The 27,943-nt window shown below is 46.2% G+C and overlaps 9 protein-coding genes across 9 annotated transcripts; 4 read left to right on the top strand and 5 right to left on the bottom strand.

Moving 5' to 3' along the window:
• Positions 1–12: 12 nt before the first annotated feature.
• SERLADRAFT_460996 (uncharacterized protein) lies at positions 13–2,500 on the top strand (the record flags this gene model as incomplete). The annotated part of the gene is made up of 12 exons (XM_007315523.1): positions 13–130; positions 196–334; positions 394–574; positions 631–781; positions 835–969; positions 1,027–1,154; positions 1,201–1,258; positions 1,319–1,538; positions 1,598–1,905; positions 1,959–2,069; positions 2,128–2,206; positions 2,319–2,500. The coding sequence occupies 12 exons, from the start codon at positions 98–100 to the stop codon at positions 2,324–2,326; spliced, it is 1,551 nt and encodes a 516-aa protein (XP_007315585.1).
• Positions 2,501–2,803: 303 nt separating this feature from the next.
• SERLADRAFT_435272 (uncharacterized protein) lies at positions 2,804–12,291 on the top strand (the record flags this gene model as incomplete). Its single annotated transcript, XM_007315522.1, has 18 exons — positions 2,804–3,698; positions 3,754–4,037; positions 4,091–4,147; positions 4,201–7,341; positions 7,405–7,471; positions 7,525–7,672; positions 7,725–7,998; positions 8,058–8,868; positions 8,919–9,016; positions 9,071–9,298; positions 9,363–9,427; positions 9,485–9,880; positions 9,940–10,198; positions 10,254–10,886; positions 10,936–11,510; positions 11,564–11,663; positions 11,714–12,181; positions 12,229–12,291. 18 exons carry the CDS (start codon positions 2,804–2,806, stop codon positions 12,289–12,291), a joined length of 8,562 nt encoding a protein of 2,853 aa, XP_007315584.1.
• A 280-nt stretch (positions 12,292–12,571) lies between these two features.
• On the bottom strand, positions 12,572–14,265 carry SERLADRAFT_460990 (uncharacterized protein; the record flags this gene model as incomplete). Its single annotated transcript, XM_007315521.1, has 6 exons — positions 12,572–12,912; positions 12,968–13,251; positions 13,311–13,485; positions 13,533–13,728; positions 13,780–14,138; positions 14,250–14,265. 5 exons carry the CDS (start codon positions 14,069–14,071, stop codon positions 12,735–12,737), a joined length of 1,125 nt encoding a protein of 374 aa, XP_007315583.1.
• A 140-nt stretch (positions 14,266–14,405) lies between these two features.
• Positions 14,406–16,980, top strand: SERLADRAFT_360197 (glycoside hydrolase family 9 protein; the record flags this gene model as incomplete). Its single annotated transcript, XM_007315520.1, has 11 exons — positions 14,406–14,753; positions 14,808–14,833; positions 14,886–14,934; positions 14,985–15,055; positions 15,111–15,153; positions 15,204–15,282; positions 15,337–15,854; positions 15,911–16,035; positions 16,088–16,139; positions 16,194–16,387; positions 16,455–16,980. The coding sequence occupies 11 exons, from the start codon at positions 14,456–14,458 to the stop codon at positions 16,737–16,739; spliced, it is 1,740 nt and encodes a 579-aa protein (XP_007315582.1).
• On the bottom strand, positions 16,948–20,249 carry SERLADRAFT_446721 (uncharacterized protein; the record flags this gene model as incomplete). The annotated part of the gene is made up of 4 exons (XM_007315519.1): positions 16,948–17,421; positions 17,477–17,568; positions 17,627–20,128; positions 20,228–20,249. The coding sequence occupies 4 exons, from the start codon at positions 20,247–20,249 to the stop codon at positions 16,948–16,950; spliced, it is 3,090 nt and encodes a 1,029-aa protein (XP_007315581.1).
• Positions 20,250–20,469: 220 nt separating this feature from the next.
• SERLADRAFT_460984 (uncharacterized protein) lies at positions 20,470–21,698 on the bottom strand (the record flags this gene model as incomplete). The annotated part of the gene is made up of 8 exons (XM_007315518.1): positions 20,470–20,604; positions 20,662–20,730; positions 20,782–20,861; positions 20,916–21,035; positions 21,095–21,156; positions 21,227–21,336; positions 21,411–21,482; positions 21,542–21,698. The coding sequence occupies 8 exons, from the start codon at positions 21,635–21,637 to the stop codon at positions 20,572–20,574; spliced, it is 642 nt and encodes a 213-aa protein (XP_007315580.1).
• A 109-nt stretch (positions 21,699–21,807) lies between these two features.
• SERLADRAFT_354767 (uncharacterized protein) lies at positions 21,808–23,188 on the bottom strand (the record flags this gene model as incomplete). Its single annotated transcript, XM_007315517.1, has 5 exons — positions 21,808–21,945; positions 21,997–22,093; positions 22,146–22,513; positions 22,562–22,643; positions 22,695–23,188. 5 exons carry the CDS (start codon positions 23,177–23,179, stop codon positions 21,814–21,816), a joined length of 1,164 nt encoding a protein of 387 aa, XP_007315579.1.
• Positions 23,189–23,702: 514 nt separating this feature from the next.
• SERLADRAFT_406567 (uncharacterized protein) lies at positions 23,703–26,157 on the top strand (the record flags this gene model as incomplete). The annotated part of the gene is made up of 12 exons (XM_007315516.1): positions 23,703–23,804; positions 23,862–23,963; positions 24,017–24,112; positions 24,170–24,256; positions 24,321–24,404; positions 24,455–24,553; positions 24,599–24,798; positions 24,858–24,909; positions 24,964–25,374; positions 25,429–25,740; positions 25,796–25,898; positions 25,955–26,157. The coding sequence occupies 12 exons, from the start codon at positions 23,703–23,705 to the stop codon at positions 26,155–26,157; spliced, it is 1,851 nt and encodes a 616-aa protein (XP_007315578.1).
• A 7-nt stretch (positions 26,158–26,164) lies between these two features.
• On the bottom strand, positions 26,165–27,939 carry SERLADRAFT_460979 (uncharacterized protein; the record flags this gene model as incomplete). Its single annotated transcript, XM_007315515.1, has 6 exons — positions 26,165–26,774; positions 26,827–26,930; positions 26,985–27,292; positions 27,349–27,495; positions 27,548–27,639; positions 27,702–27,939. The coding sequence occupies 6 exons, from the start codon at positions 27,853–27,855 to the stop codon at positions 26,665–26,667; spliced, it is 915 nt and encodes a 304-aa protein (XP_007315577.1).
• Between the last annotated feature and the right edge of the window lie 4 nt (positions 27,940–27,943).

Here is a 27,943-nt window from a genome sequence, read left to right as displayed (position 1 = left end):
ACGCGTTTCTTCAATACAAACCGTGGCCTTGGACTTGGACGCGTCCCAAATAATTCTTTCGACTTTTGTACTCATTCAGTGAACGGCTCATTATAAGATGGCCGACGCCAGACAGAGGATCATAATCAAGGTCATTGTGCTTTCATTTCTTTATATACGCAGGATCCATAGCTTGCATCGACTGATGCTATCCAGGTATTCCGCAAGTACAGTCACTCGCTCGGCCCAGAAGCTTTGGATTTTCTGGAACACATTTTGACCGAGCATGAGATTGATGATGATGATATAGAGATGTCCGTCGAGACTATAGCCAAGGAGTACAACAAACAAGACGGTGAAGCACTCCTGTTCTAGTGCAACATTGCGTGATGATCTGATCAAGTTCTAAATCAGATGCTTCCATGAAGGTGTCATTAAAAGTCTTGAGAAGGGTGTATGAAACTTTACAAGACCAAGGCAGTAATCCTGGCGAGCCGGAGGCTGAATTACTTGACCCCGAAAGTCATTTATACTTTATCGATGCGTTTGAAATGCCTTTGTGGCATTGGTCTGTTGAAAGAGGTACATTCGAGAAGTCAGTTCGTCCTCCTTTCATCTATCCCTTAGTTAGTTGGTTGATTTAGTTTGTAGAGCTCAAAATCTGCTAACAATTTCTGGCTCTGCTGACTCGCGGGTGTTGGCAATGCGGAACAGACTCCACATCATCAAGCAAAGCATACTTAGAAATGAGCACTTTGCTCCATCCACCTTACCTTCTCGTGACCGCGAGCATCTCGTTACAGTCAGTGCTTCTCATTTTCCTCTCATTCCGAATAACAATGATCGGTAGAACAGCTCAAATCTACTAAACAACTTCTTGGGCGACCCGGAGAGCGATTTCTATTGCTTGGAATGCTCGCACGTAACATGGAAGGGAAGCTTTGTGTGGAGGATTCTGATGGAAGTGCGGAGCTGGACTTATCCAGACTCGTGGGTCAAATTATTAGCTGCACCCAGTTTCTGAAACAATATAATGTTTGTTGGTAGGAAGAGCCGGGAGAAGGCCTGTATACCGAAGGCTGCTTTGCATTAGTAGAAGGCGAATACACTGAGGACGGCACTTTGGAGGTGGTTGCAATGGGGCAACCTCCTTGTGAAGATCGTGATACCACACGGTACGTAGTATATTATAGAAGAAACTCCTTATCTTATTTCTCATAGGTCGATATACGGACATATAGATTTCCTTGGAAAAGGCTCTACGACGCTTTTGGAAGATGTGCGTGTAGTTCACACACAATTCATCGCTTCGAATATCCTCTGATACCGATCACGCCAGTCCCAATACTCTCGTCGAATACGAGGGGAACTTTCGGATCTTTATTTCTTCTTTTTATCCGACGTATGGCTGGACCATCCCAAGACCTTCACCGGATTACAAAAGATGCTGGATAATTGCGTCGAAAATAGCTTTATCCCGAAGGTTATAGTCCTGTGCGGAAACTTCACCAGTCGGTCCATTTCGCAGGGGAGTGCAAGAGATATCCAAAGGTACCAAGGTATTGTTTCCAAGCTTGACTAAGGCGGAAATGACAATAATAACATATATAACGAACAGAAAATTTTGATGCACTAGCGGACCTACTAGCTTCTTACTCACAGATTACTCGTACCACGCACTTTGTTTTCGTCCCTGGCCCATTGGATATCATAAACAATGGTGCATTGCCTCGACGACCCCTTCTCTCATCTTTTGTTTCTCGTATAAAGGCCAAAGTTCCAAAGGCTCATTTTGCTAGCAACCCGTGTCGGCTGAAATTTTTTGGACAAGAGATTGTCATATTCAGAGAAGATACGATGGCTCGAATGCTCAGAAATACTGTTGGTATCAAACCTAATATAAGTGGTGATGACCTTCGACGATATGTAAGCGTGCATTTACGCATTGTTCAGATTCATCGCCGATTTTTGTCAACTAGCTGGTACAATCCATTCTCGACCAAAGCCATCTGCTTCCCTTAACGTCCAATATTCAACCTACGCTACCTGACTATGATCATGCCCTTCGACTATACCCACTTCCAACGACGGTAAGCCACCAGTTGATATCAAAGATTATATTTAGTTGGTTTTAACACACTTATCAAGTTGGTTCTTGCGGACAAATACGAGAAGTATAAACTGACATATTCAGGCTGTCATGTTTTGAATCCTGGAAGTTTTATCGGTAATGCATTCACATTTTCTACATACTGCCCTGCTGAGATTAACTCTGAGGAAGGGTAAGCACATCGATCATCATAATATTTGATGATTTAGCGACTAAAATATGTAAACAGAATCCTAGAAATGGACGCGGAGGAGTAGAATATAGCGCCGGGTACTTTGAGCTCTTTTTGATGGTCCTCCAAAAACTTGCATAGATGATGGCTGTACGATACACTCTGTAACTACATAGATCCTACTAGCTATAGTAGCGACTGGCCATTGTGCCTCAAAAACAGACTACTTTGATTACGGTATTTCCCGTTTTGAGTCGACACGTGGGTGTCATTCAAGCTGAACGGAACTTTTTACTGCTCGAAACTCGTGCATGAAACTTGCCCCAACCTCCATGCAGAGTTCACCTATTTTTTGAACAATCCCTCTGCATTGGCGTATATATCATCTTGAAAAGCAGACGTTCCTTGCTCTTTCCTCACTCCTTTCAATAATCCATTTATCTCCGACTTTCAGCTAAAGAGCCCTTCAAGTTCTACAATTGTCTTGCGGGTTCAAATATCCTTCAGCTGTTCGCAATCCAGATAGTGCATTAACCGGCGACATGGGTGTGGGTAGCATGCTGTGGTGGATTGGCTCTGCGTTCAAGGCGTTCGCTATTGGGCCTACTGATGCCTCTTACTGGGTCGTCATCGTGATGTGGATTGCCAGACTGGTAGCCTTTTCGCTCATAACGCGCACATACCTTGCACCATACGTGTTATCTCGGTTCTCAAAACACATTCGCGTGCGTAGCATCAGCTTACGATCTATTCGAGGCTTGTATTTCCGGAAAGGAGTTCACACATGGCGCGTGGACCGGATAGGAGTCTCCTACAGTTCACCCGGTAATGAACAAGCAAGAATATTGGCATTTAAATTCGAGGGCGTCACTTTGGAGATAGGGAAGAGCGAAGATCATCATCGAAAACCTGCACCAATTCCTAGACATCGACGTGCCATCACTTTGGCAGACTTATCTCCTTCTCCGTTAGCGCTTCATATCTGCTCATTGCTTTCTAGAGTGTATTCTATATTCGATCCTATCTTTCGCCCCGTCATACGATTCTGTGTTGCCGCCTGCCTCCGTCAAGTGATCCGATATATTCCTACTCTCACTCAGGCTCTGCAGTTTGACCTCAACTCTGCAGTAGTGACGTTTTCAGCCATACCTCACGCATCCGTCACTGTGGAGGATGCAAGTATACATGCTCATCTTTCATTCACTCAACTGCAGGACCTGGTCCCTGTAATCGACCATGGTGATAACCATGTCAACCGAACGTTGCCCACTAGAGCTCTTGCGATGGGTGCGTGGAGATCTAGACTGTCAAAGAGTTTTAAGCGAACCTGGAACCGCACTTGGGATCGTACATGGGGAAAGACTAAAGGAGCTGCATCATTTTCTCTTAAAATTAGCAGGATAGAAGGATTGGCACAATCTCCACCGTCTACCAAGAGTAAGTCCATCGTGTGTATTGGCCGTCGTTGTGTCTACAAACTGAGAATTTCTAGCAGCAGATGTCTTGTCAGTTGAACCGTTCTTCAGTTTACCGGGTATCATTGCCCTCGACGGATCTGCTCGTTTCAGTCCTAAAGATGGCACGCTGGACACAGGCAGTTTGCAAACAGCGCTTCAAGTTGGTGCAATAAACGTTGGTGTTGAAGGAGTGCAAAACCTACTAAAGTCTTTTCAAAGCCCCAAGGCTGAGGAGGTGTATTTTTTCAATGATATGGCCCAAACCGTAGTGTCGTCACCCATGAGGCCTGGATCCTCTCTCATGGAAGCATTTCGATCAGTATGTCGATAACCTTTTCTTCTCATTCGATTTCAGCTTACTTATTCTACAAGGCATCATCTCGCTCAGGTTTTTCACTTCCCCAGCGGCCAAGGAAAAAGATATCTCCAGTTCGTTCAACTTTTTTACTGCTTTATAATCTACTCACTTTTAGTTAATCTAGTCATGGCTGTCACCCCTGTCTACTTTTAAAGTGACCTTGTCTTCATTGACGTTGGAAACTCGTTCTTGCGAAGACTCTTATAATGCTGTCATTCATGATATTTCGATCACAGGTGGCATTAGTGACCCCAAGGAGCACACACTTCATCGCGAGTGGCTGGGCAGTAAAAGTCCTTCTGAAGACAATCTACATTCTCATGTATATGTCTTGAATTTCTGTACGAGCGGCGCGTTTGTGGAGAGGACCACGCCTCCAATTAATCTTCGTATACTGACAATCGGTTATATTTCGGCGCAAACTCTAGTTTCCCAGTGGCCGTCTCCGTGGGTACGGGGCAATAATTTCATATCCGGAGACCCTAATGCAGCATTAGTTGTGGTACGACTGAAAGTCGAGAAAGTCGAGGTGACAGAACGGCTCGAGATGCTAGCGCGACTCTCCAACATAAGCAGATCTTCTGCAAAACCGTCTTCTAGCATGTCATTCTTACCTTCCGCTTTGTCCTCAGTTCCTCGTGTTTCGCTAGGCCTCGAGGTGGGAACTATTCGTGCTCGCCTTATCTGTGCTGGAACCGAAGAGCCCTTTTACGTTGAAGCCGAAACGGATGGCTTGACAATATGTATAAACTCAAATTTTCACTTGGGGTCGATGAGGCCTTATCCTCGCAAACACCTAATACAACATCACAACCACATGCCTGTATATATGATCGCCGACACTTCCTTGGTTCTGAGACCCGTCTTTGTGCAAGTGTGTTCAAGTTCCCCACAACGAAATACTGCTCGGCGGCGGTTCTCGTCATTACCTGCGGCTACTGAGCTCACTGGAAATCCCCTTCTATCCATAGAAGCGATCGAGGTTAGAGGAACTTGCACAGCGCTTGGGCATCTTCACGATGACGATTTGGATGCGACTGTTTCTTTGGAGACACGATCAATTTTTGCCGATCTACACTGTTCTTGTGATGCCATCTTTATCGAGCTCTGGCATGCTAGTGTGTTGGTAGCGGTCAGGACTCTCCTCAAATCCTTTGTCGAAAACAGAGCACTGTCGCCAAGTTCATCAGACTCGCGTGCACAGAAGGAACTACCCATTGGGTTCGCACTATCTATGTCGGTCTTTCGGTCTGTTCTCTTTTTGACTGGCGAAGACATTAACCCCGATGGAGACCGAGATATCACTCGTGGGTTAGCGCTTCGTACTGGCTTCTCTGTGCAGTACTGTGCTCTTCGGTCAGGTCAAGTGGATGTCTATCAGGACCTGCGTACACGGTCCCAGGCTCGACATAAGTTGTATCTTCCGGATGAGCGCATTATGGAGGCTGTGGCATCTGCGAAGAGATCTCTAGTCACAGGTGATACTTGTGTCTTTGGAAAAGTAAACTTGTGGAGCACTGCTATACGGAGTGCAGCTGCTAGTACATTCTTAATGGATGATCCTTACATCGCGGAAAGGGATGATCTTGCTTTATCTTCACAGGATTTCCTCGCAGTATCTGGCCTCAATTTGGATTTTATAATTCGTGGGAGACAAAGCGAAAATCACACCGCTATAATCGTCCAGGATATCTGTGAGATCGGTCTTACCGTTGGCCGATTACATGGCATTTTCGAGCTTGTTCATATGTATACCTTATTGCTGGCCACGCGGACGATAAAATCCTTCCTGCAAATTCTGCCATCCCACCCCAATCCTGACGCTAATGCCAGTCGCTCGTCCGTTGATTTCCAAGGAACCATCAAGGCGGTACAGATTCGGTGGAAACTTCCGAATACCAGTTTAATTACAAGAATTGATCGTGTTCGCCTTTCGAAGGCTACTGATAAGCACGAAATCTCATGGAACACCTGTCTCTTGTGGGTCCCTCTACCTGCACAGACGAACGGGTGGGAAGATAGGATAGAAGATAAATATGAGGAACTAGGGCGTTTGCATAACTGCGCTGTTTCCATTCCATCCTTGTCTTCTGGTACTTTGAGCATTTCGGTGGATGGTGACAGCGCAAGGTTACGTATACCACCGGGATACGTGTTTGCAGACTTGATTTTCGATGCGGTGGTCGCTGTAAAATGCCTACGCCACTTAGTTCATATAGTAGGAAAAGGAGAATATTGCCTTATGCCAATCCCCGAAGCAGAACCAGCCAAGTTGGTCCCCAACATAGATTTTTCTTTCCGTTTTATTACCCTAGAGGCAGCGGACGATCCACTAGAAAGCAAGCTTAGCTTGATATGGAGAGTTGGACTTGAAGCTTCCAAAGAGAGACTCCACAGGGAGGACGCCTTCCAAGCAAAAGTATCGTCCATACTAGCAGCAGAGTCTTCTTCTCACCCGCCAATACCCCCCATCCAAACTGCTGGATCCGACTATCAATTCGATGCCCATCATTCTGTCACAATTGACGAAGCTCGAGAACGTCTTTACTGGGCCCATTCGGTTGACTGGACAATGAGATATCGTGAAAAACGACGGGAGCAGTTTACCAGGGAGGCAACTTCGTTGCGACCGCTTCACAAACCTTCCACGCCAAAGCAGCCTATGAACGTTCCTGATTTCATCAAGGTTCCACCTCCAGATTGTGCACCTCCTCTCTTGCGAGCCACTTTTCATCACTTGAAACTGAAAGTGACTCCGCCATCTTTTCCACTTAGTAAATTGCCCGATTTTTTGCACGAGCAAGGGAAAGGCATACCTCACGGCACCTTGTACTCCCTATTAGTTCCATTGCATTTACATTTTACTCTGACATCATTGCAATGTTCTCTTCGCGATTATCCACTGCCCTTGCTATACATTCCTGCTATTCCCGGTGGACACAACTCACCTGCATGGGTGTTCGACTCAGATATTGTCGTTGCGGAAGAATTAGGGACGACGCAGTCCGTCGAATGGATTCCTTGTTATGTTGGTGGTTTGCACGAGGGTTCCCATGTCACCAAACATTTATTAATCAATGTCCCGAAAACGATCATGCCAGTCAAAACTTACGCGGACCCCGACATCCACATCAAAAGCACAGGGGTAACAGAATTTACGTGGGGAGTGAGTTACAATGCAGGTATACAAGATTTAATGAGAGTTGTGGAGACTTTGTCTACGGCGCCTCGTGATTCGTCACCTGCTATCGGATTTTGGGATAAGGTATCTCAAAACTTCCCCAGTCATCCCTAAGTACATGGACTGACTGTTCTTTGGGAAATACAGATGAGACTAATCTTCCATTGGAAAATCAGAGTCTCATTCCGAAATGAAGTCCGTTTGTACATGAAAGGTGAGGCTCATGTATTGTGAGCTTTTATATAGATTTTTACTGTTACTTTGCAGGAAGTCGCGATCCATACATTGTGAGAGACGAGGGAGCAGGTTTTGCCCTTTGTTGGCAGGGATTACCAAAAGTATTGATTGGGTTCGCAAATGAAGACCAAGAAGTTGTCCAGGTTGTCAGTGATACCATGCTGATCATGATACCTAAGTCTGTCATTTTTTGGTTGAACGAGGAACCTGCATACTTATTGTCTAAACAGGTTTGATCCTGAAATTGATCTTCTGAGGTCGCATTCCAAGCACCACGCTCAGCCGGTGCCAAATCACGGTGGTCACGAGCACTCTTGCTTGAAAACGTGCGCTAAATTCACCTCCGGTGTACGGTTTGGAGTAGGCTTTGTCCTTGAACGTTCGTGTGGTCCCGAATGCTCTGAATGTCGTGGCACTGCCTTTGATCGTCAATGTCGTCATTTCTCATTTCGACCTCATTACGATGTGAAACTTGAAAAAAAAGCCAGGCCTCCGATCACGAAGGTAGGCTTTTTTTTGTACCTTCACTGCATTGACCACTTCTTAATACTACTACCATACAGAGTGCCGAGGATTCTTATAATGGATTTAGGTCTGATTTTATACATCTTTCGATATCTTTGAACTCTTCTGTGCGCCATGTCAAGCAGGACATCACAATTAGCCCAAACAACTTTCATTTGACACCTAATGCTTTTGCCCACTTCTGGTCCTGGTGGTCACTTTTCGATGGCGTTTTATCGCTACCTATACGCCAAGGATCGTACTATCCTCCAAGACCCATTTCGCCAAAATTCGGCCGACATTTAGCCACTGTAAAGTACAGAATATCCGTCGCTCAGCTTTTCATATCACATGCCTACATCAATGAGTCCAGAGAATCCTGGGTGGACGGCATCACACCTTTTGTCGGAGTCAAAGCTAGAATCGACCATTTCCAGGCCGATCTGCATCAGAGAGACCAAGAATCAATTGCCCCAGGACGAATCCCTGATAGCATCAAAGTTATTAGACACAAGCCCTTCTACGCTGCTGAAGTTGTTCTGAAGGGACTGGATTTACGGGCCTTGCTAGCAACCTTTGCCGAACCCTTGAAGCGAGCTGTTCCTATTTCCTCAGCCGATCACGTTGGAGACAGTAGCCCAGGATCAAATACTGCACTTACTGATATTCCGGTTCCTTGGTTCGATATGGATGACTTCGTTGAGACTGATTGGGGCCCATCTGTGACGCCTGATATTCACCTCGTACCTGTGCTTTCTTGCCCAAGATTAACATACTTCAAGCGCAATGTTAGAACGTATAAAAGTCAAGCTGAGACCAGTAAATTTGGAATGGAGCATACACATACTTGCATGCTCGGAAAGGATATATGTGAGTTTGACCGATGTTTTTCTTCAGTTATATTACTCATTCTCCAATAGCTGTTCCGCAAGTTGAGATTAGTCTCGCATCCGAGCGCATAGCGGAACTTCGTGGCATGGCTGCATACCAGCAAGATTCCACTAATGGCGACCCAAAGGTATGCTCCGTTTCAGTATCTTGAAAACAACTTTCAAGTCTTAAATTCGAAAAGGTCCAGGATGATGGCAAGCAATATCCACTAGCAGCAAAGATAACGTTCCTCGAGGATTATATTACTCATCTACAGACTATCGACTCGCGTTCTTCCACTGACGATACCAACAATAGTCAGAGCTATTACATGCCTTCCGATACAGTTTCCTCTGATGAGTGGGCGGAATTCGAAAATGTCTACCAGGTTCACTCTCCTAAAGTATTCATGACCCATTCTATCCGTAATGTACGCATTCAAAACACTGGTTGTAGCTCCTGTCCCCGAAAAAGCTAATCCGCGCATCATTCAGGTCTTAATGCAGTACTACTACTGTTCACGGGGACGTCGGGGATCTGAATACCATATGGCGACACGGTCAGAGATATTATACTTTATCTACAGTACATGGATGATAATCAATTGATATTACAGTGCTGTGAAATTTATCAGAGATCAAGCTGAAGCAATATTGTCTACCGACCCGCGCGGCAGCTCTGAGAAGCCTCGTGGTCCTGTCAATAGCGCACAAGCAGCAGCTTCGGCATTGCGCAAAATCTTTACTGGCGATAATAATGTTCCCTTTGTCAATATATCAGCCGATGTAGAAGATGGTTCTCAGGCCGTGGACCCCTTGAATGGCTGGGCAGAAGGCGTTTCTTTACGCAAAGGACATTTCTGCCTTCTCTTAAAGCCACAATTTGTCTTGCGCACGGAAAGCGACGCCGGATCTATTTGCGTGTTAGCTGCAGTCCAAGCCAAGCTTCAGTCTTTTTCTATCATGGACGATTCCAATTTAGAAGATCCAGTCAGTGGCAGAGTAATGACAAGGTATATAGAACCAAAGGTTATCAACCAGACGCCCCCAAGGTTACTAACTACCATTGTAGGACATATACTTCTTTAGCTGGACTTCAGGCATTCTGCCCCACTCACTCAACTTGCGGGAATGGCTGTGTACCCCTTGAAGTTCTCGTGGATTATCGCTGTGAAAGTAACGATTTCGATCGTATAGTTCCACAAACCGACGCTACCTTCCAATATGATAAATTCAACCGCCTTCGTCTGCGCAACAGCGTTACGTCAATCACTAAATCAAATCCCGAGCAGGTGGGTGAAAGGAAGCATATCCATCTTCACAACGAAACAGTGAGTACTAAATAGCCTTTATACTTTTGTGTTTTGTTCAATATACCTCCCGAAGGACCTTGTTCAAGTCCACATACCACAATTCACAGTCTCAGCTAGTGAACAGCATTTCCAAGCCATCTCTGGCATAGTCAGACACCTCATCCTTTTTTCTGATGCCGCACACAAAAACCGCTTAGAAAAGCTAGAAACACTGCTTTTTACCTACGACTTCTCCGATCTCGCTTCTGCAGCTAATGTTGTGGCGGACTTACAGTCCCGTCTTCGAAACGCCATAGAAACCCAGCGGGAGGCTGAAAGCCAACCGCAGTCCATTGAACCACAGGCGAAATTGGAGATTCTCAAACTCAAGGCTCATATATTCCTTTTGTCCGAGGAATTGAATCTCATCTTCGATGCTATCAAACTGGCTCAAGACCGGACAGATGATCGCACAGATCAGAAGTCTGCTCTTTTACTTCACGCCTTATCTTCGGAAATCTCATGGAGAATGCTTGATGAGCACCGAAGTCTTCTTGCGAAACTTGCCGTTCGTAACATCGACTATTCTTGGCTGAGTAAACAGGACAGTTCGACGGTCAATACTTTGACGTTTGGTGACTTGCAGGCGTTTGATGGTTCTCCTCACGCCGAATGGGCTGAGATCGTTTCTAAGTATGATGAACCATCGAATCATCCCTTACTCAAGGTCAGTTTCATCTCACAGTTGTATGACGTGCTCATACCCTCTTTTCCAGAGAGGACTATTCATTGTCGCAGGATGGACTGTTTTGGCCCCTGTTGGAGGCATAACAATTTATGAAGAATTTAAGCTCAATTTACATCCTATTCGTTTGCAACTTGATGCGAGGTTGGGTCGCCGCATAATGGAGTATGTGTGGCCAGCACGTAGAAGCAGAAATAGTACTACGAACGGTGACCCGACGTCTGATACGACCGGACCAATAGATATTGCTCCCAGTCCAAAACCAAACGGCCCATCTAGGTCATCTATGGATTCACCAAGACCATTACAGAATCCTCGCATATCCCTTGATTCTAATCAGTTGGCCCCACCTTCTTTGCGGAAAGGTGTATCAAGATCATTCACTGACATGCGTAGTGCCGCTGCAGAGTCTCGAGGCAGTCCTAATCCGCTTAAGAGGAAATCTACTCTTAGGGCTGTCATCCCAGGTCCTGAATCAGGAGATGAGCAAAAGAAGTTGAAAAATGGGGTTTCAAAGTATACGGGGCACGATCGCCAAGTGGATGATACAATGGAAATGAAGACACGCTCGTCGCAAAAAACTTTCATTCTGGTCAAGATTTCGAGGTACGACGTTATGTTTCTAAACCGGATTACACGTCGTCTGACATCACACCCAGCCTGCATCTTCTTCTAAGTATCATGAAGGCAGAATCCTTTGAATGTCGCGATGCTCGAATTCGCACACGTGATCTGGAGTATCGAAATCGAACGTGGACTGTAAGTGAATCGAGTTCTCAATAATACGCCTTACTGATTGTCGATTTTAGTTTGAGGAACTGGTTGATCAATTTATTCCATCGGACATGTCATGGAAAGGCTGGTTCAAAGTGGCTCTTCATCAGCCTTTAGTCCCTGTACTTCCGGTTGCGCGCGAACTGATATCAAAAACTAAATGGATAGCATCGAAGAATGCTTCGCAACTCGACCCAAGTACCCCCTACGCCAAGCTAGCGCGAGGGAAAGCCAAAACGGACCTCACACCTTATCGGCTATCGACGAGTTCGCAAAAGGCACCTCCCAGACAAGGGGAAAAGGAGGATATAGCCTCTTCGAGCATTACAGCGATACCCTTCACAGACGAGCCTGAACCGATAGATGATTGGGATACTAGCGCTCCATCCCGTAGTAGTGGAGAGTCGAGCCGTCCTCATAGTCGCGCCCGAATGCTGTCGTTCTTCACTGGAGGCTCGTCCCGTGGTAGAAGGAGCATAGAGTCTCAGTATCAAAACGGCAATGTGGGTGTTCATGCATAATAACGATGCTCTTGCTGATTACTCTTTAGACACGTCAAGATACAGATGAGACCATCGTTGGGCCTGACAGTCACCGAAAGGTTATCCCATAATTTTTTCTGATTGGACAATAATTTGCATGGACGTTATCATATTATCACTGCCCATATTTCATTCACATTTTGCATTATCTCAATATAGCTGCTACACTTTGACAATCTTATCCCACATCTGTACTAAACGCTTCAGATTTAGATACTGTAGACACTGGCGATCTCTTCCCTTTGGCTGAAGCTTTTCTGATACCTTTGCACATGCTGGAAACTATATTCCCACTCCTTGTACAGAAAAATGCATACTTCAAGACGAGGAATAATACCCCCCATATTTTTCAAGTCATAAATTTTCAATTCATAAGGAATGATATTCAAATCACTGTAATACTCAACACATCAAGAGCAACTTGACAAAAAAAAACTTACAGTGGACTAAGAAATACAAAACTCTCTGCTTCTCTGCATGAGGCTCATTTGGAAATTTGGTTGTACAGCTCAAATCAAAGCTTTGGTACTACCACCGTAATACCTTCTACAGAACTCTTGTAGGCCAACTCAATCATCTCGATAACCTGTGTAGCTTCTTCCCATTTAACAGCCAGTTCTTCTCCATTACGGATGGCACCAGCCAAGTTTTTGAACAGACCAGCATATTCTCCAGGAGCTTCAGACGGCCAACTGTAGAAACATCAAAATACGGTTCTTTCTCTACAATGAAAATCGGGTTACTAACATCGTTTTGGTGACCGTGACACCATCTTCTGCAAGGTTCTCCACGGTCCCATAAATAGATTCAGGTTCCTTTCCATACCCTGCTTCAAATATAGTGCTTGGCGTCGGCATAGCTTTGAGTTGGTCCTCTTGAACATCAAGGCCGTATTTAGTAAACATTCCCTTGGTACCCCGGATGGCATAGCGAAGTTGGGGAGCTTTAACCGAAAGGATGTGTGACCGCAGGAGCACGGTGAAGTGATTCGGAAAGAGTGTACCAGCGGGATAATGCAAGTAGATGGTGAACTGTATAGAGCCATTAAGTAATCATGAGAATACTGGAAAGTACAAACGGAAAAACAAACAATATCATCGACGTTAGGCTTGGTAACACCACGGATATTCTGTATGAATGCTGTAACCTTGGCTGGTCGACCAAAAAGTTTAAGTGCCTGATCCAGTAAATGCGATCCAAGATCATATGTGGCCCCTGCGCTATCTTTCCACGAAGCTCTGATGCCTGGACGGTAGCGATCATAGCTGCGAGAGAGTCAGTCTAAGAAGGAAGAGAGACGAGGTGAACATACTGGGATTCAAATTCAGTCAAGTTGCCAAGATATTGAGGGGAGTTGGTAGGAAGGGATAGAAGTCGGCGCAGAGCCAAGTGGTCTGAATCCCATCGGCGATTCTGATAGGCATACAACACAAGTCCCTTTGATTTCGCAATAGCCGAGAGTTCATTGGCTTCTGCAACGGTGTTTGTAACGGGCTTATCGACAAGGACTAGGAGGGATAAGCATATATTCACAGATAACAATGAATAAACTGACATACCATGTTTGCCTGCTTGGAGTGCAGCTTTCGCAAGAGGGTAGTGAGTGTCGTTCGGAGTGCCGACGATGACAAGTTCGATTTCCTTGTCGTTGACGACTTCGTCGATTGTCCTGTAGATCGTTGTGGTGACACCAAAGCGCTCTTTTACCTTGCCGCCATCCGTTTGGGGGTTACGCTCCAATACAGCATGGAGTGTGAAGAGTTCTGGGAGGGCGAGTACGAAAGGGACGTGAAAGGTGAGGCCAGCGAGACCAACACCAAGGACACATGTTTTTATTGGGTTCAAGGCCATGTCAATTGTCGAGAACAGCGATATGTTTCTAGGTTCCTTGATTTATATAGATCTTTCAAGCTGGCGGCTGCTCCGGGCCGACGAGAGAGATGCATGACCAGGTGCGAGACGGGATATTCCATTTAGTAGAGTTATAAGTGGAACATATAAAGAAAGCTTAGATGGAGGTGTGACATACTTTGGACCATGGATGGAATGGCAACCGGGACGACAAGAAATGCTGGTGCGAGGAAGACAAATCACGTGCGATAGCCGCGTTTCCCCACGTGACCTCAGCTTTGTTCTTGGCTTCGAATTCAACCTTGGACCGAAACCTTGGCTAACTGCTTCAGCTGTGTCTTTATAACGCTCATCACGACCTCACTACTAACGACTCCTGCTCCAATGCGGATCTCACTTTTATCCCTAGCTTTCCTCACTGGGCCCGTGCTTGCCCAGGTTCCCCTTCCACAACCTCCCTTTATGCCACCAAATGCATCTTCGGGTGCCGTACCATCATCATCAGGAGGGGTACCGAACGCTCAATGGTCTACTCTACTAGGCAACCTATTGTATTTCTACGAGGCACAAAGAAGTGGAAAACTCCCAAGCACCAACCGTGTTCCATGGAGAAACGACAGTGCTGTTAACGATGGCTCAGATGTTCACCTGGATTTGAGTGGCGGCTATTACGACGCTGGAGGTATCAGTAGTATATCTTTCGTGATATTCATCCTCTCATAGAATACGCTTACAGATTACATCAAGTGCACATTTCCGCTGGTAAATATTGTATTGTATTAACCGAGCCCGGGCACTAAAGTAACGACCGTAGTCTTTCACTGTAATGTCAATCTGCTGGGGAGCAACAGATTTTGGAAAAGGTATTTGGAAAGTTATCTCTCTTTTTCTGCAGCATTCTAAATCCCCGAAGGTTACGACTTAGCAAATCAGACCCCTTACTTGGATGACATGCTGCGGTGGAGTCTGGATTGGCTCATGAAAGTGAGGCCTTTCTTTTGAGATCTAATGTCTAAAATCTAATTTTTGCGTCATTTAGGCTCATCCTTCCAACGACACTTTATTTGTTCAGATAGGAGATAGTATGTCCTCAGCTCTCGCGTCGTGTTCGTATCTAACAAATGTTATTTAGCTGATCTGGACAATGCATATTGGGGAGGTGATCAAAATATACCAGAGCCACGGCCGTCATATCAAATTAACAACACTAGGTAGTTTTCCACAGTTCTTTCAGCAACTTATACTCATGCAGTCTTTTTATTCAGCCCAGGAACCGATGCCGCTGCAGGCGTATCCGCAGCGTTTTCTGCCTGCTCGAATCTCTATTCCAACCGTCTGTTTTCAAGTAACTACTCTGGCCCCGCGACACTTCAAAATTCAACTTACGCGGCTGAACTACTCCAACATGCCCAGACTTTATACTCTTTTGCAGTGAGCGCCTCGCAGACTGAATACCAAAATTCCGTGCCCGTTGCGGGAGATGCGTACGCTTCATCTGGTTACGGTGATGAGTTGACCCTTGCCGCATTGTTCCTGGCCTGGGCAACAAATTCTTCGTCGTTGTACCAAGATGCTGAGAACTATTATACGAAGTTTGGGTTGGGTGGTTATGACGGTGTCTTCAACTGGGACTCCAAAACTCCCGGTATACCTGTATTATTTGCACAGATTGCACAAGCGAACCCAGGTTTTGGTGGCGGCAACATTTCGACGTGGCAGTCACAAGCTGAGAACTATTTCGATGGCATCGTCAATGGTAGTGGCAGTGGCTACATGACGCGTGGTAAGTACCCCTCGTCTGTCTACATTTTCCCTAGCTCATTATATGCATGGCACTAGGCGGATTACTTTACTATACTGGGGACTCGGACGAAGCTAGCGTGAACCCGTCTCTTAACGCAGCCATGCTTTTGACGAGATACGCCCAGATAGCTTCTAGTCAAAACAAGAAGAGTTCCTACTTGGTAAGAGTTCTCTTCTCGATTCTGTTCTGGGCTATGTTTAACATTCTCCCAGAATTACGCCAAGAGTCAAGTTGACTACGTTTTGGGTAAAAACCCTATGTCAGGTAAAATATAAGTTTATCGTTTAATCTGCGTAGTTAATATAGTTGTCATGTCAGCTCCGTATATCGTGGGCTCCAATCCTAATTCCCCTGCAAACCCTCATTCCGCCATGGCAAGTGGTGGCAATGATACCAACAATATCAATACTTCCCCTATGCAGGAGGCATACGTTCTGTATGGGGCTATTGTCGGGGGACCTGACCAATATGATAGGTTCTTTGATATAAGGGGTGATTGGCCAGAAACTGAGGTAAGTAGCATGCTGCTACCTTCCCAAGAGCCATTTGTTCATCTTTAACATGCAATTTTTGTTGTAGGTGGCGCTAGATTACAACGCTCCTATGTTGACTTTAGCAGCGATGCATGCCCTCAATGACTCATCTGATCCATTCTTCACCTCTTTGCAACCAGGCGCATACAGTCAAAAACAACCACAAGGCTTCCCTTGCGATGCTGCCTACTCGCAGGGCTGTGGAGGGCCTCGTCTCAGTAAAGGTGGAGAGATTGCGATGGCGGTTATAATCGGTGTCGTGGGATTGACCATATTCTCTTTGATTGGCTGGCTCTTTCTTTTATCTTTCCAGGATGGAAAGATGGGTTGAAATTTCACTTATCTGATATTATCTGGACTATATATACGACTTCGTTTTCGCATTTGATATTTAGTATTTTGGGTTTGGTTTGCTTTTTGCGGGGACTTTATTCACACCTTTTCTTTTCCCATTTTTTCTGACCTTGCTTCGCTATTCACATCTACAATCAACGACATTAATGATCATATTAAATGCTAGTCATGATTTCCGTCATCTATCAGTAAACCTCCAATACATATCTTTCCTCTTCTTTCAAGCCTTCCAAGAATGCACCAGCGGTTTCTGGAGTGTGTCCCTCGTGCTTGACTAGTGCGCCCACGAGTGCTTCGTATACATCTGGAACAGGCCACGTAGGTCCACACAGGTAAAAGACGCCCTCCTCGTTCTTCAGCTTTCCTGCCAGCATCTGGGCATCCTGGAGCATCAAATGTTGGATGTATACTTTCTTGGCGCTGTCACGAGAGAAAGCCAATCCCGCTTTCGTGATTGTACCATCCAGGATAAACGCCTCTATCTCTTCCCCATATAGATATTCCGAGGCTTGATAACGAGCACCGAAGTAGTAGTAAGTGGGACCGACAGCGACACCCTGTTGCGCAAGTTGGGCACGATATTGGAGGAAGGCCCGGAATGGAGCTGCGCCTGTCCCAAGGCCAGCCATGATGATAGGCTGTTTGTGATCGGGAGGCAGCTAGATAAAATCGTGTTTAGACTCTGCGTATGAAAACAAGAACGTGAATCCGTACCTTCATCACACTGGGCCTCACAGACACCGTCACTTTCTGTCCAATCTTGAGGTCCGCAAGGTATCTGGTGCACTGTCCATATCTCGGCGATCCTGTTGAAAAGGTAAGCTATGAGGAGCGGAATGGATAACCACTGACAAGTCTACTCACCACCTGGTGTCAGCCAGTCGACAGTAACCACCAATAAGTCAACGCGGTCACCAACAACACTTTGCGCACTAGCAATACTGTAGTGCCTCGGCTTGATATCACCGATCATCTCGCAAAGCGTCTCGATACCAGGCTTTGCGCTTGGGTAGCGCTGCAACACCTCTGCAAAGGTCACGGTATCCTTCTCAGCAAACTTTTTGAAAGTGGAGGAGCCTTCTGGAGAGCCTATGAATTGCAAAGCGTATTTGTCTGTGGCATTTGTTGCATAGGGTGCCAGGTCGGTATAAAACGATTTTGGAGGTCGACCGAAAAGATCGATTTGTTGCTGCAGCGCCTGAAGGGTGGTTCGAGTGTGCATTCTCCCATCACCCGATAACACTGGGATGGTGACGAGGCGGTTGGGATCGACGCCATACCACGCACAGAAATCTAGGACTTCTCGCTCATCGTTCCAACCGTGGACTCCAAGAGCCTCTCCAATAGCGTACTTCAATCCGGTGCCAGTGGTATCAAACTCTAGATGGAAGACATTGCGGTTGTATTCTATAGGCGTAAGACGACGGTTGACGGTGCATGTTACCAAGAAGGTGCGTTCTGGGACCTCCGGGCGTAAGGCGGGGTTCTGAGGGTATTCTTCGGTTTCAGCAGAAGGGCCCAAGGGTGGTGTGAACACGGATGGGAAGAGCAAGTGTTTCGCAGCATCATGCCACGATCCGAGCCTAGCTCCATTCACAGTAGTCTCTCCATCTTCGGTTTCAACAGCGATGGCGTTAAATTCAAAGTCTTTCAGGTCCGCAGAAGTTTTAGGTTGAGCGTCGTCTTCAGCCGAGGAGACATTGGCGGGGAGTTCGACCTCAGAGAGGCTAACCCACGCTCGCGCGGTAATTTTCGTGAGATCAAGGGTGTGGAAAGCCTCTTGCGTAGTACTGGTGACAAGTTTGCGAACCAGAGGCTCGGTAGCTGCCTTTCCAAGATATAATCTCAAGAATGAAACATATACCAGTATGTTCTGTACCGCATCTTGATCAACCGGTCCTCCTGCGAGGTCAGACGCGCATGTCTTCGCGTCAATGGTGTATATGCGCAACTTCCTATCGGAGATCAGTGCCAACACATCAGAGGGAAGGTTTGACAAAAGCTCGGCGCTCGACCAAGGAGTGACGACCAGCACCGCGGAACCAGGTTTCGCATGTTTGAGCAGCGAGTGCGACTTCAGCAAACTGGCGTCCAATATGCCCAAGAAGTCTGCTTCACCGGAATCGGAGCTCCCAAGCGATATGGTGCTACACAAGGGTGCTTGATCAGCAGCGTCTGCGCTCTGCGAAAGGACAATGCGGCTGGCGCTGACGCCCCCAGGTTTGCTGAAGACATCATGGTCGGTGAGAAGACGAGTAGGCATGGTTCTCGCGAAAGTATCTTTGACAATGCTCGGCAAAGGAGCAAGAGGAGAAGCAGGGGTGCCAAAGAACAGGAGCCTTTTAGAGCTGTCGAGAGCAGGTAAAAGGGGGACCTTGTGTGCGAGCTGAAGAACAGCATCCCAGAATACCTGACGCTGAGAGATGTATTTCTGAGTCTTCTCAGGTGTAACGCGATGCGCACGGATAATGACTCCAGGAGAGGAAGGATCATAGAGCGAACCAAAGACATCGACGTAAAGACTACCCTGGGTAGCCTCGTTCGGCACATCATCAAACACGTGGACTTCTTTCACACTCTCTGGAACGACGTTACGGAAAGCAGCTTCGTCCCAAGGCCTGAGCACTCTGACAACCACCACTCCCAGCCCATCTACACGACCAACGAGCGCTTTCGCCATTAAAGCTAGAGGTCCATTGAGAAGAACGATGACGGTGTGTGCATGTTCGTCCCCAGCATAGTCAAAGAAAGAATATCCAGACCATTGTAAAGCTTCTGAGACAGTAGAGTTTCGTCCTTCTTTGAAAGGAAGAGGGGCGGAGAACGCATGACCTACTTCACGAGTGGAGCTGTGGTGGTCAAAGAGGTGAATAACGTGAGAGGACGTGAGCTTGTACGACAGCGTCGTAAGATCGATGGACTCCTGAGGCGATGCTGAAAGAAGAATAACGATGTTTTCTGGGAGGAGGGTGAATGCATTTGCTAGGGATGCAAGTGTGGGGGAGAGTGCGAATGCCTCTCCGACAGACGTTACGGTGGGTACCTGAATTATAAGCCTGCTGGCCGCAGACGGCGGGGGAAGGTACGACAGAGATTGTGTCATCGCAGCTAATCCGGCTGGAGTTGTGTACGCCGTCAAGACAGCACCCCTCGCAGCATCCTGACTAGTTCCCGCAGAAAGACGTCCGACTAAGCTAAGGCCAGCACCAGCCCTGGTTTGCAAACTGACTACAGGCGCGGTGTCTTGGATAGAACCCTGCCAAGATTTGGTCAAAGTTCCGAACCCAACTTGCTCTGCTACATCATAGACATAGACAGAGGAGCTGGTTGAGGACCGTGAAGCAATGAATTCGATGACATCGGAAGCTGATTTTTTGAATGCATTTTCCGTGAGGGGATTAGCTTTGAACTCCGTGGTAGGTGTAGCAGTTAACGTCGTCGCTGCAGACAACGGCGACGTTGAACCAGAAATTATTCCAATGGCCATGTCGAGCTGGGATAATAGTCGATCTGACTTGAAGGCTCAGCTAAATATTTTAATTCCTCCATTTTGTAAGCACGAGAAAGTGATTGTGCAATATGATAGCACTATCACGCCTTGATCATGTGATTCGGATATGCCTCGGATCGGCACCGGAATCGGTGTGCCTTACTAAGCAACCCTTGCGAAAATCGCAAAACACCTCAAAGGAAGACAGTCCGACATGAGATCAATGCAAGCTTTATAAGTGAGTCTATCCAATACATATGAAATTGAAATGTACACCTTGACACGAAAAAAAAGTGGTAATACAACTATTCTCCTTGCTCTACTCTCGGATGGTGTGGAACAGACGGTCTCCCTAAACTTTCAGGTCAATACACGCATATTTCGGCGTAAGGAGAGAAAAATCGCGTACTGTATCACCCAGACCAGGAGATATCAAACCATCAGCAGTGAGGTGAGCATCTACAGCAGCCACCCATATCTGATACCAGTTCTTAGTGGATCAATTACAGTTAGCTGAAAGTGAAAGTACCTCAAGTCCGGGAAACTCAGCTTGCACGTGCTTAAGACCTTCTTCAGAGCCAAGAACGCACAAGAGTTTGATGTTAGATACTAAGTAAAGCAGTCATCAGCGAGCAAATTTCAGACTGATCGCCTCATTCTTACTCGGAAGACCCCAGTCTACGATCATGCTAAGAGCAGCACAAGCCGTTCCGCCCGTGGCTATTAAGGGATCTAGAAGGAAACATAAATCTATCGGTGGCTCAGACGGGAGCTTGGAATAATCTACGGGGTAATAGCTATACTTAGATGGCGACGGTGGAGGACAGTAGAGGGTAACTCACATTCGACTGGCTGCAAGCTTACTTTCTCCCGGAATAGGCCAAGATGATAAACTGGGGCTGTCCTGTCCTCACAATATGTCAAAGATGGATGGTCACACCCTATAAGCAGTAAATAACAGTAGATCAACTCACGGGAACAGATTCAGCAAGGCCTCAGTCATTCCTAAACCTGCCCGCAGAATGGGTGTCAGGCCCACCTTTGGCTTGATTACAGTACCCGTAAATGGCCCTATAGGTGTTTCCTAAAACGAAAGTCAATGAACGCAATCCAATGGCGTCAGACTTATTGTAGGATTAGATCAAGAAAGAGACCTACACCAAGAAACTTATCCTCCTCAAGATTTCGAGATGCCTCTAGGCCCAAGATCAAACTGATATCATGGATTCCCTGATGAGAAGGGGACGTTCAAAAATGAGACACAGATGATACACTTGATGCTGAAGCACCTCTCGGAAATCCTTGGAGCTAGTGCTTGTCTGTCTGAGTTGAGAAAGTCTTGCATTCACGATAGGGTGTGAGAGAACGTTGAGCTTTCCAGCCATGATCTTAGTTTTTAGTTGAGTGTAGGTGCAGAGATGCTCGTTTCTCTCAGTGGTAGTACTATTCGGCATATTTACCTTCAGGCACCTTACTTCCAAGTTCCGAACCGAATTCCGATTGTAAGCAAAAGGTAAATTTGAACACCCAAATCATCCCAGTGCATGAGACGTATAATCTTTTACCGTCGTTTGTATTCACATGGCTTCAGGACATCTCCTTTAGACATGATTTCAGACCACTCTTTGTCTGTAATCGACGTTCGCGCCGTTTTCTTGAACTCAAATAACGTGAAATGAGTATTCCCATTGTCCTGAAAAGGGGTCAGAACGCGAATTCAGACGGTGCCAGTCAATTGTGGTACCTTGGACTTCAGTTTGAACCCAATAGAGCCAACGAGAGAGGTAAATTCGTTCAAATTCGTGAAACGGCTTGCAACTTCCGCTACTTTTAGTTCACCTCTATAATAAGTCTGTATCAGAAAGGCATAAATCCAGAAGTTCTTGGACGAACCCGGCCTTCAGGATTCTCCAAGCCTCCCTAATGCATTGTGGCCAGTTTGTACCCATCAGACTCAAAGCGCATACTACCACATCGACCACTTGAGCTTTTCCCTCAGATTTTTTACCAGGAGATGGTTCCGAGCCAGGTAGTGGTATTTTTGCACATATGTCTGCTTCAACCACGAATGCTCCATCCGACACAAGGTCGAACGAAAGGACGTTGATGCTTTTATCGACAAGTGCACGAGCGAGAGTAGCATCCCCACACCCGAGATCTGCTACAACAGTCCTTTCAGGGTACGTCGACAGTTTGGATATATAGTGCGAAACGGGGTTCGAAGGCCAAGACTGGACTTGATGACGGAAACCGGAATGATACTGGAAAGGCATGAGATGCCACCACCAGATATTGCATGAAGCTCAAACCTCTTCGAAGACATTGGGATTCTCTTTCATCATGTGAACTGCCTCCGAGCTAACCGACTTGTATAACAGTTCATTAATCCATCTAGAGGCAGTTGATCTTTAATCAGCTACTGAAAGATGAAAAGGCACTCACCTAAACCGCGCACCATCCAAACTCCCTTTCATACCTTTCTGTAGAGTCGTTAGAGAGCTATCGTCATGGGAGAGGCTGACGTCTATCTTAGTGGAAGGTTTTTTTGGAGGCACAGTCACATCAGGCTTTGATTTATTCTTGTTCTTTTTCCCCTTCCGAGAATCTTTGTCTGGATTGTGAGGTATATCCTGTCGCGCTGTGGATTTCGCGACTGGGGATGATTGCTTCATATTACTCTCTTTCGAAGGACGTGATTGCTTTCCCCCCACATTGGCTTTTTGCGTTTTCTTTTTCTTCTTAGAAGCCTGGCTAGACACTGAGTCCTTTCCCTCCAACGTTTTCATCAACTTGTCCAAATTGACGGTCGCAGATTCCAGCTTGTGTCCATCATCCGCTGGTCGCTTACGCTTTTTAGACGTGGACTGTGATGAAGAGGTTACCGGTGCAGAGGGCAAGGACCAGCCAGGGACTTCAAAGAGAGCCATTTTGCGTGTGGTGAAGATTAAGAATGAAAAGAACACATGCCGTCCGCTAGAACTTTGTCGAAAATTTGAAATCCGCGATTATTAATTTATTGGAAAAACAAACACATTTGGTTTGTTCTGTGTTACAAGTCTTATCACTTGCATGGAAACGCCTACCTCGTCGAGGACTCATGTTTACGAGTGGGAACGGCCTTGTGTGTAACTGTTCCCAGAATACGATGTTTGCCGGTGTGAATGGAGCCGATAAAGAAAACAGGGATAGTCTTGCACGCCTACAAATTGAAGCTCGACAGTCGCGAGTCTGTGGTTCTGTACATGCTTGCTTGGAACCGATCACAAACGCTCAAAGGCGTGTCTTTCTGTTGTCGTTCCATGCGGTTACCAGTCATCAGTCCACTGCAAGCCAACCCCAGCCAGGCGCCTCTTTTATGGCAATATAAGGGCTTGCCTTTTTACTCTTGGCTTTCTAACAGTTTTATAATCTTTCACCCTTCGCTCACCCAACACATCCATCATCTCGCATATGGCCAAGAAAGATAAGAAGAACAAGGACAAGGCTGCTACTTTCCTGCCAAAACCGCATCCATTTGCACAGCCCAAACCGCCACCATTCTCGAGTCAACCAGTGAGGCCATGTACTGATAATATCAAGCCTACTATATCCCATCTCCCATTTTAATAGCCGATAAATGCTGGGACATCACCATTGACGTTGAAAACCAGTAATAATGCAAACCTCCTGCCCCTCAATGATAAGTCCAGCGCCCTAGCACGTCAGTTTATGGTGCGTCAGTTTATATCTCAATCGACGAATTTGTAACGATATCGCCAATACAGTCGGCTACGTCGACTCCAGCTCCAGCAACCCCTGGCACTAACCACCATGCCCCTATCAAGCCACTGCCCTCGACTACTTCTACAACGTCTAAAAATGTTCGTTTTTATCTCTTTCATTCCCATCAATATTCTCACCCTTTACAAACTTATCAGTTTGCCGCTGCTAACTTGTATACAGCGCTCAGTAAGGGAGCCGGGTTCCCAGCTAAAATGCCGTCCTCAATTGCTGAGTCCACATCCGTAAGCGTATACCACCACCTTGCTTTCACATTTGGCCATGTCTCCTGATGAATTATATCCACAGCAGTCTTCTGGCCCTGCACGGGCTTCAAGCGTCGACTCTGTAAAGGAACTTGGTGCTCCTCGGGTAAATTCGTATCCTGCTCCAGTGGGTAATGATTTTCCAAAGGTTATCCATCATAATCAACACGTTAGCAGCTATCTCGAGGAATTTCTTCATCCTCAACAAGTGCCACTAACGCTTTAAGAGTTTCTTCCTCGATGATGAACGGTACATCAAAAGGCGCTGTGAACGGCGTAAGTGCTATTTCTGTGAGTGGCTTCGCTCTACGCCACATAAAGCAAGAAGCTTATCTTCTGTCTCTGCGCAAGGGCGATCCCGAGATGCACCTCTTACAGGATGATCCAACTACAGTTTCAGGGCGTAGCAGAGATCACGAACTCAAGACTGCCCCAATCTTTACGCGCGACGCCTATGTCGCAGCTGGTTATCGTGAACATACCACTCAGTATGGAGTTATGGGAAAAACACTTTCTATCTAGTAAGTAATCGTCCTTTTTCTTTTTTCCTGTTAAGCTTCATAATATCTTTCCCATGCAGTTCGAAAGCTAATAGATATACTCCTGCGGATGCTCGCCTTTACATCAATACAGTAAAATTAACATCATTTTTTGCAAAATCTTGACCCTCAATATATTTTTGACAGAATGCTCCATTTTCTGCTGTCGTATGCGGCGTACAAGGCTCGGGAAAGTCACACACCGTGTCCATACTCTTGGAAAACATGTTCATATCAAATTTCCGCCAAATCGGTTCTCTTCAGAGGCCGCTTGCGGGATTGGTTCTTCATTTTGGAGAAGGAGGTCCTGGTTCGCGTCCCAGTGAAGCAGCTTGGGTCGGCGTCTCAAGCGTCGAAGGTGTACATCCTCCCCCCGTCCATGTATATGTATCGCGCTCTTCCCTTAACACGATGAAAACCGTATATGCACCTCTTGGGAATAGAGTGAGAGTGGAACCGCTGCTTTTCACCGAAGAGGAACTGGATGCACAGGCATTCTTGTCGATGATGGCAGTTGGCTCTTCGGAGTCCGCCCCATTGTACATCCAAGTGGTACTGGTGAGATAACAATATTTTCATCGCTTGTGGGTGACAGCTTAATAATTAATTTAGTCTATTCTCCGTGATCTGGGAGAAAACTTTTCGTATAATGAATTCATGGTTCGTCTTGACGACAAGAAACAGTCTTTCAATCCTGCCCAACTGGCAGGACTTGAGCAGCGTATGGCTCTCCTCAATTCATTTGTAGACCGCACGCAGCCCTCCGAACGGCGGTTTGTAGCGGGGCAACTTACAATCATCGATCTTTCCGACCCATTTATTGATCCGGCATCTGCGTGCGGTCTTTTTGAAATAATAACACGCTTGTTTGTGAGGGCAGAAGTGGGAACAGGGAAAGTGCTTGTGGTCGATGAAGCACATAAAGTACGAACAGCTGCTGTGTTACAGTGGTTCTAGCTCATCTTGTTTCTTCCCATAGTACTTATCATCAAGTAAAGGAGCCTCAGGACTGACGAATTCTCTCTTAACTTTAACCAGAGAGCAGCGGCATTTGGCAATGCGCGTTATCATCAGCACTCAAGGTAAGCGGACTCTTTCTAGACCTTACTGAATTTGATGATGTAATTCTTGCCTTCAGAGCCTACTGTGGTTCCGCCCGTCCTTTTGGATCTATGCACCGTCGCAATCCTCCATAGGTTCTCTTCTCCTTCTTGGTGGGACCATCTCGCGAAACATGTTTCTGCGGACATCTCAGCTGAAGATGCATTTGATAAAGTCGTTAAACTCCAGGTTGGGTTTCCCAACTTTGTGCCAATGTCACATGTTAATAGTTTACTTTAGACTGGAGAAGCAATAGTCCTTGCACCCTCTGGATATGGTGTTTTCCCCGACGAGCCCTATTATATGTCTTCGGCCGAGGCTGCAGGGAAAGGCAGAGAGGTTTTGCAGGTTCCGAGACTCAACCAACTCGGACGTCGATACATACTGATGAAAACACGCCGACGTGTTACCAGAGACGGTGGTGGCTCTATACTGGTGGTAAATTAATATGATTAGCTATCAGGGCGACAACGACAGATTATGGTTCGGTCGTTGACAATACGTCAGAACCTTTTCACGGAATAGGGTTGTCTCATGGCGATACTACACATTTCCGTGGAGGCGAATGATGATCAAATACAGTAAGAATGTCGTCTCATAACCTTTACCCCTATTCCCACATATCCGACCGTTATCTCTCCCATATCGATGTCTAATACATGATTTCATTTTGGCTCGAGTTCCTCTATATCCTCTAAATGTTGGCGTCTGATGGTAATATCTGCAAATGGTTTACTGGGTATATGTTCATCGTGACGATCGTTCGGCCGCACGCAGGTCTCCAAGGGACTGCGTAACAAAGTCCGGTACAATGGATGAAGCATTGGGACCTGTGATGTCCTTTTCTGATGTAATACCTGGATATCAAAAGTGAATAAAGAAATTTTGGTGAGCGATAATCCATATTACCAGTTAGCACAAGAAGTGTTGATAGCCCTCCGGCCTGACCAAACAGAATATCAGTGTTCAGACGGTCACCAACCATGATGGAACGTTTAGGATCAAAGTCAATCCTTTAAAGAACCTCATCAGCCGCACCGTTCACAGGCGCAAAATCTATCGCTCACTTTGCCTTGATGCAATCCAGCATCGTTATAGATGGTTTACCGATAACCAACGGGTCTTTATCTAATGCAAACCGCAAGGGGGCACTGATTGCTCCTGCTCCAGGTAAGACCCCACCGTCAGCGGGGAACGAGCTGTCCGTATTAGTGGCCAAGAAATGGCATCCAGGATTACGGCTAAGATACTGGAACGCTTTAGAGAGCTTGGTATAGTTGATGAAGGGATCGAATCCACATAATACGGCCCCCACTTCGGGATCGAGTGTGAAGTTGGATAGGGAGAAGGGCTCGACAGTACGATCAGCAGGGTCCTATCGAACTGTCAGTCCTGGTCACACGTTATGAAAAACAATATAGACCAACTGACTGTACCGCCTATGCAAGATATTCCTTCTTCTGCTAATTCTTCCTCGATACCGATCATACCAATCACGTAGACCTTTTTGGATTTAGACAGTTTTATCACGGATGATATGTAGACCGCAGACGCGTACGCAGATCCAAATATTTCGCCCTTGAATGGCATATTAACCAATTTGCTGCGTGACAGATGCAGTGGGACCTACCAGATAAGCCTCCACTCCCAGACCATCGAACTTGCGCTTGTAGGTCTTGCGAGATTTGGTTGCATTATTGGTGACGAACACGATTGCCTTATCTTTGATGAATAAAACAAAAGTCTTAACAATAAAGTTTCTATAGTCCATCTTATTGACTTACTTCGGGTCCTAAGGATCTTCAAAACCTCGGCAGCACCCTCTATTAGTTGGTCATCGTGCCAAAGTACACCATCGCAATCGAACATCCAAGTGTCATATTTCTCTATCAGTATTTCATAGTGTTCAGGAGATGAAAGATAAATCCCCTTGGACATTCTTAGCGTTCAAAGTTCTATGTGGCGATAAAGGAAACAGAATTGAGTTTATTGGTGTAATTGCTTCATAATGGAAGGGGCCTCAAGG

Source organism: Serpula lacrymans, assembly GCF_000218685.1.
Source record: "Serpula lacrymans var. lacrymans S7.9 unplaced genomic scaffold SERLAscaffold_4, whole genome shotgun sequence".
In the NCBI taxonomy this organism is placed as follows: domain Eukaryota; kingdom Fungi; phylum Basidiomycota; class Agaricomycetes; order Boletales; family Serpulaceae; genus Serpula; species Serpula lacrymans.
The sequence above is the reverse complement of the archived record's forward strand: the minus strand, read 5'-3'. Positions and strand labels throughout refer to the sequence as shown.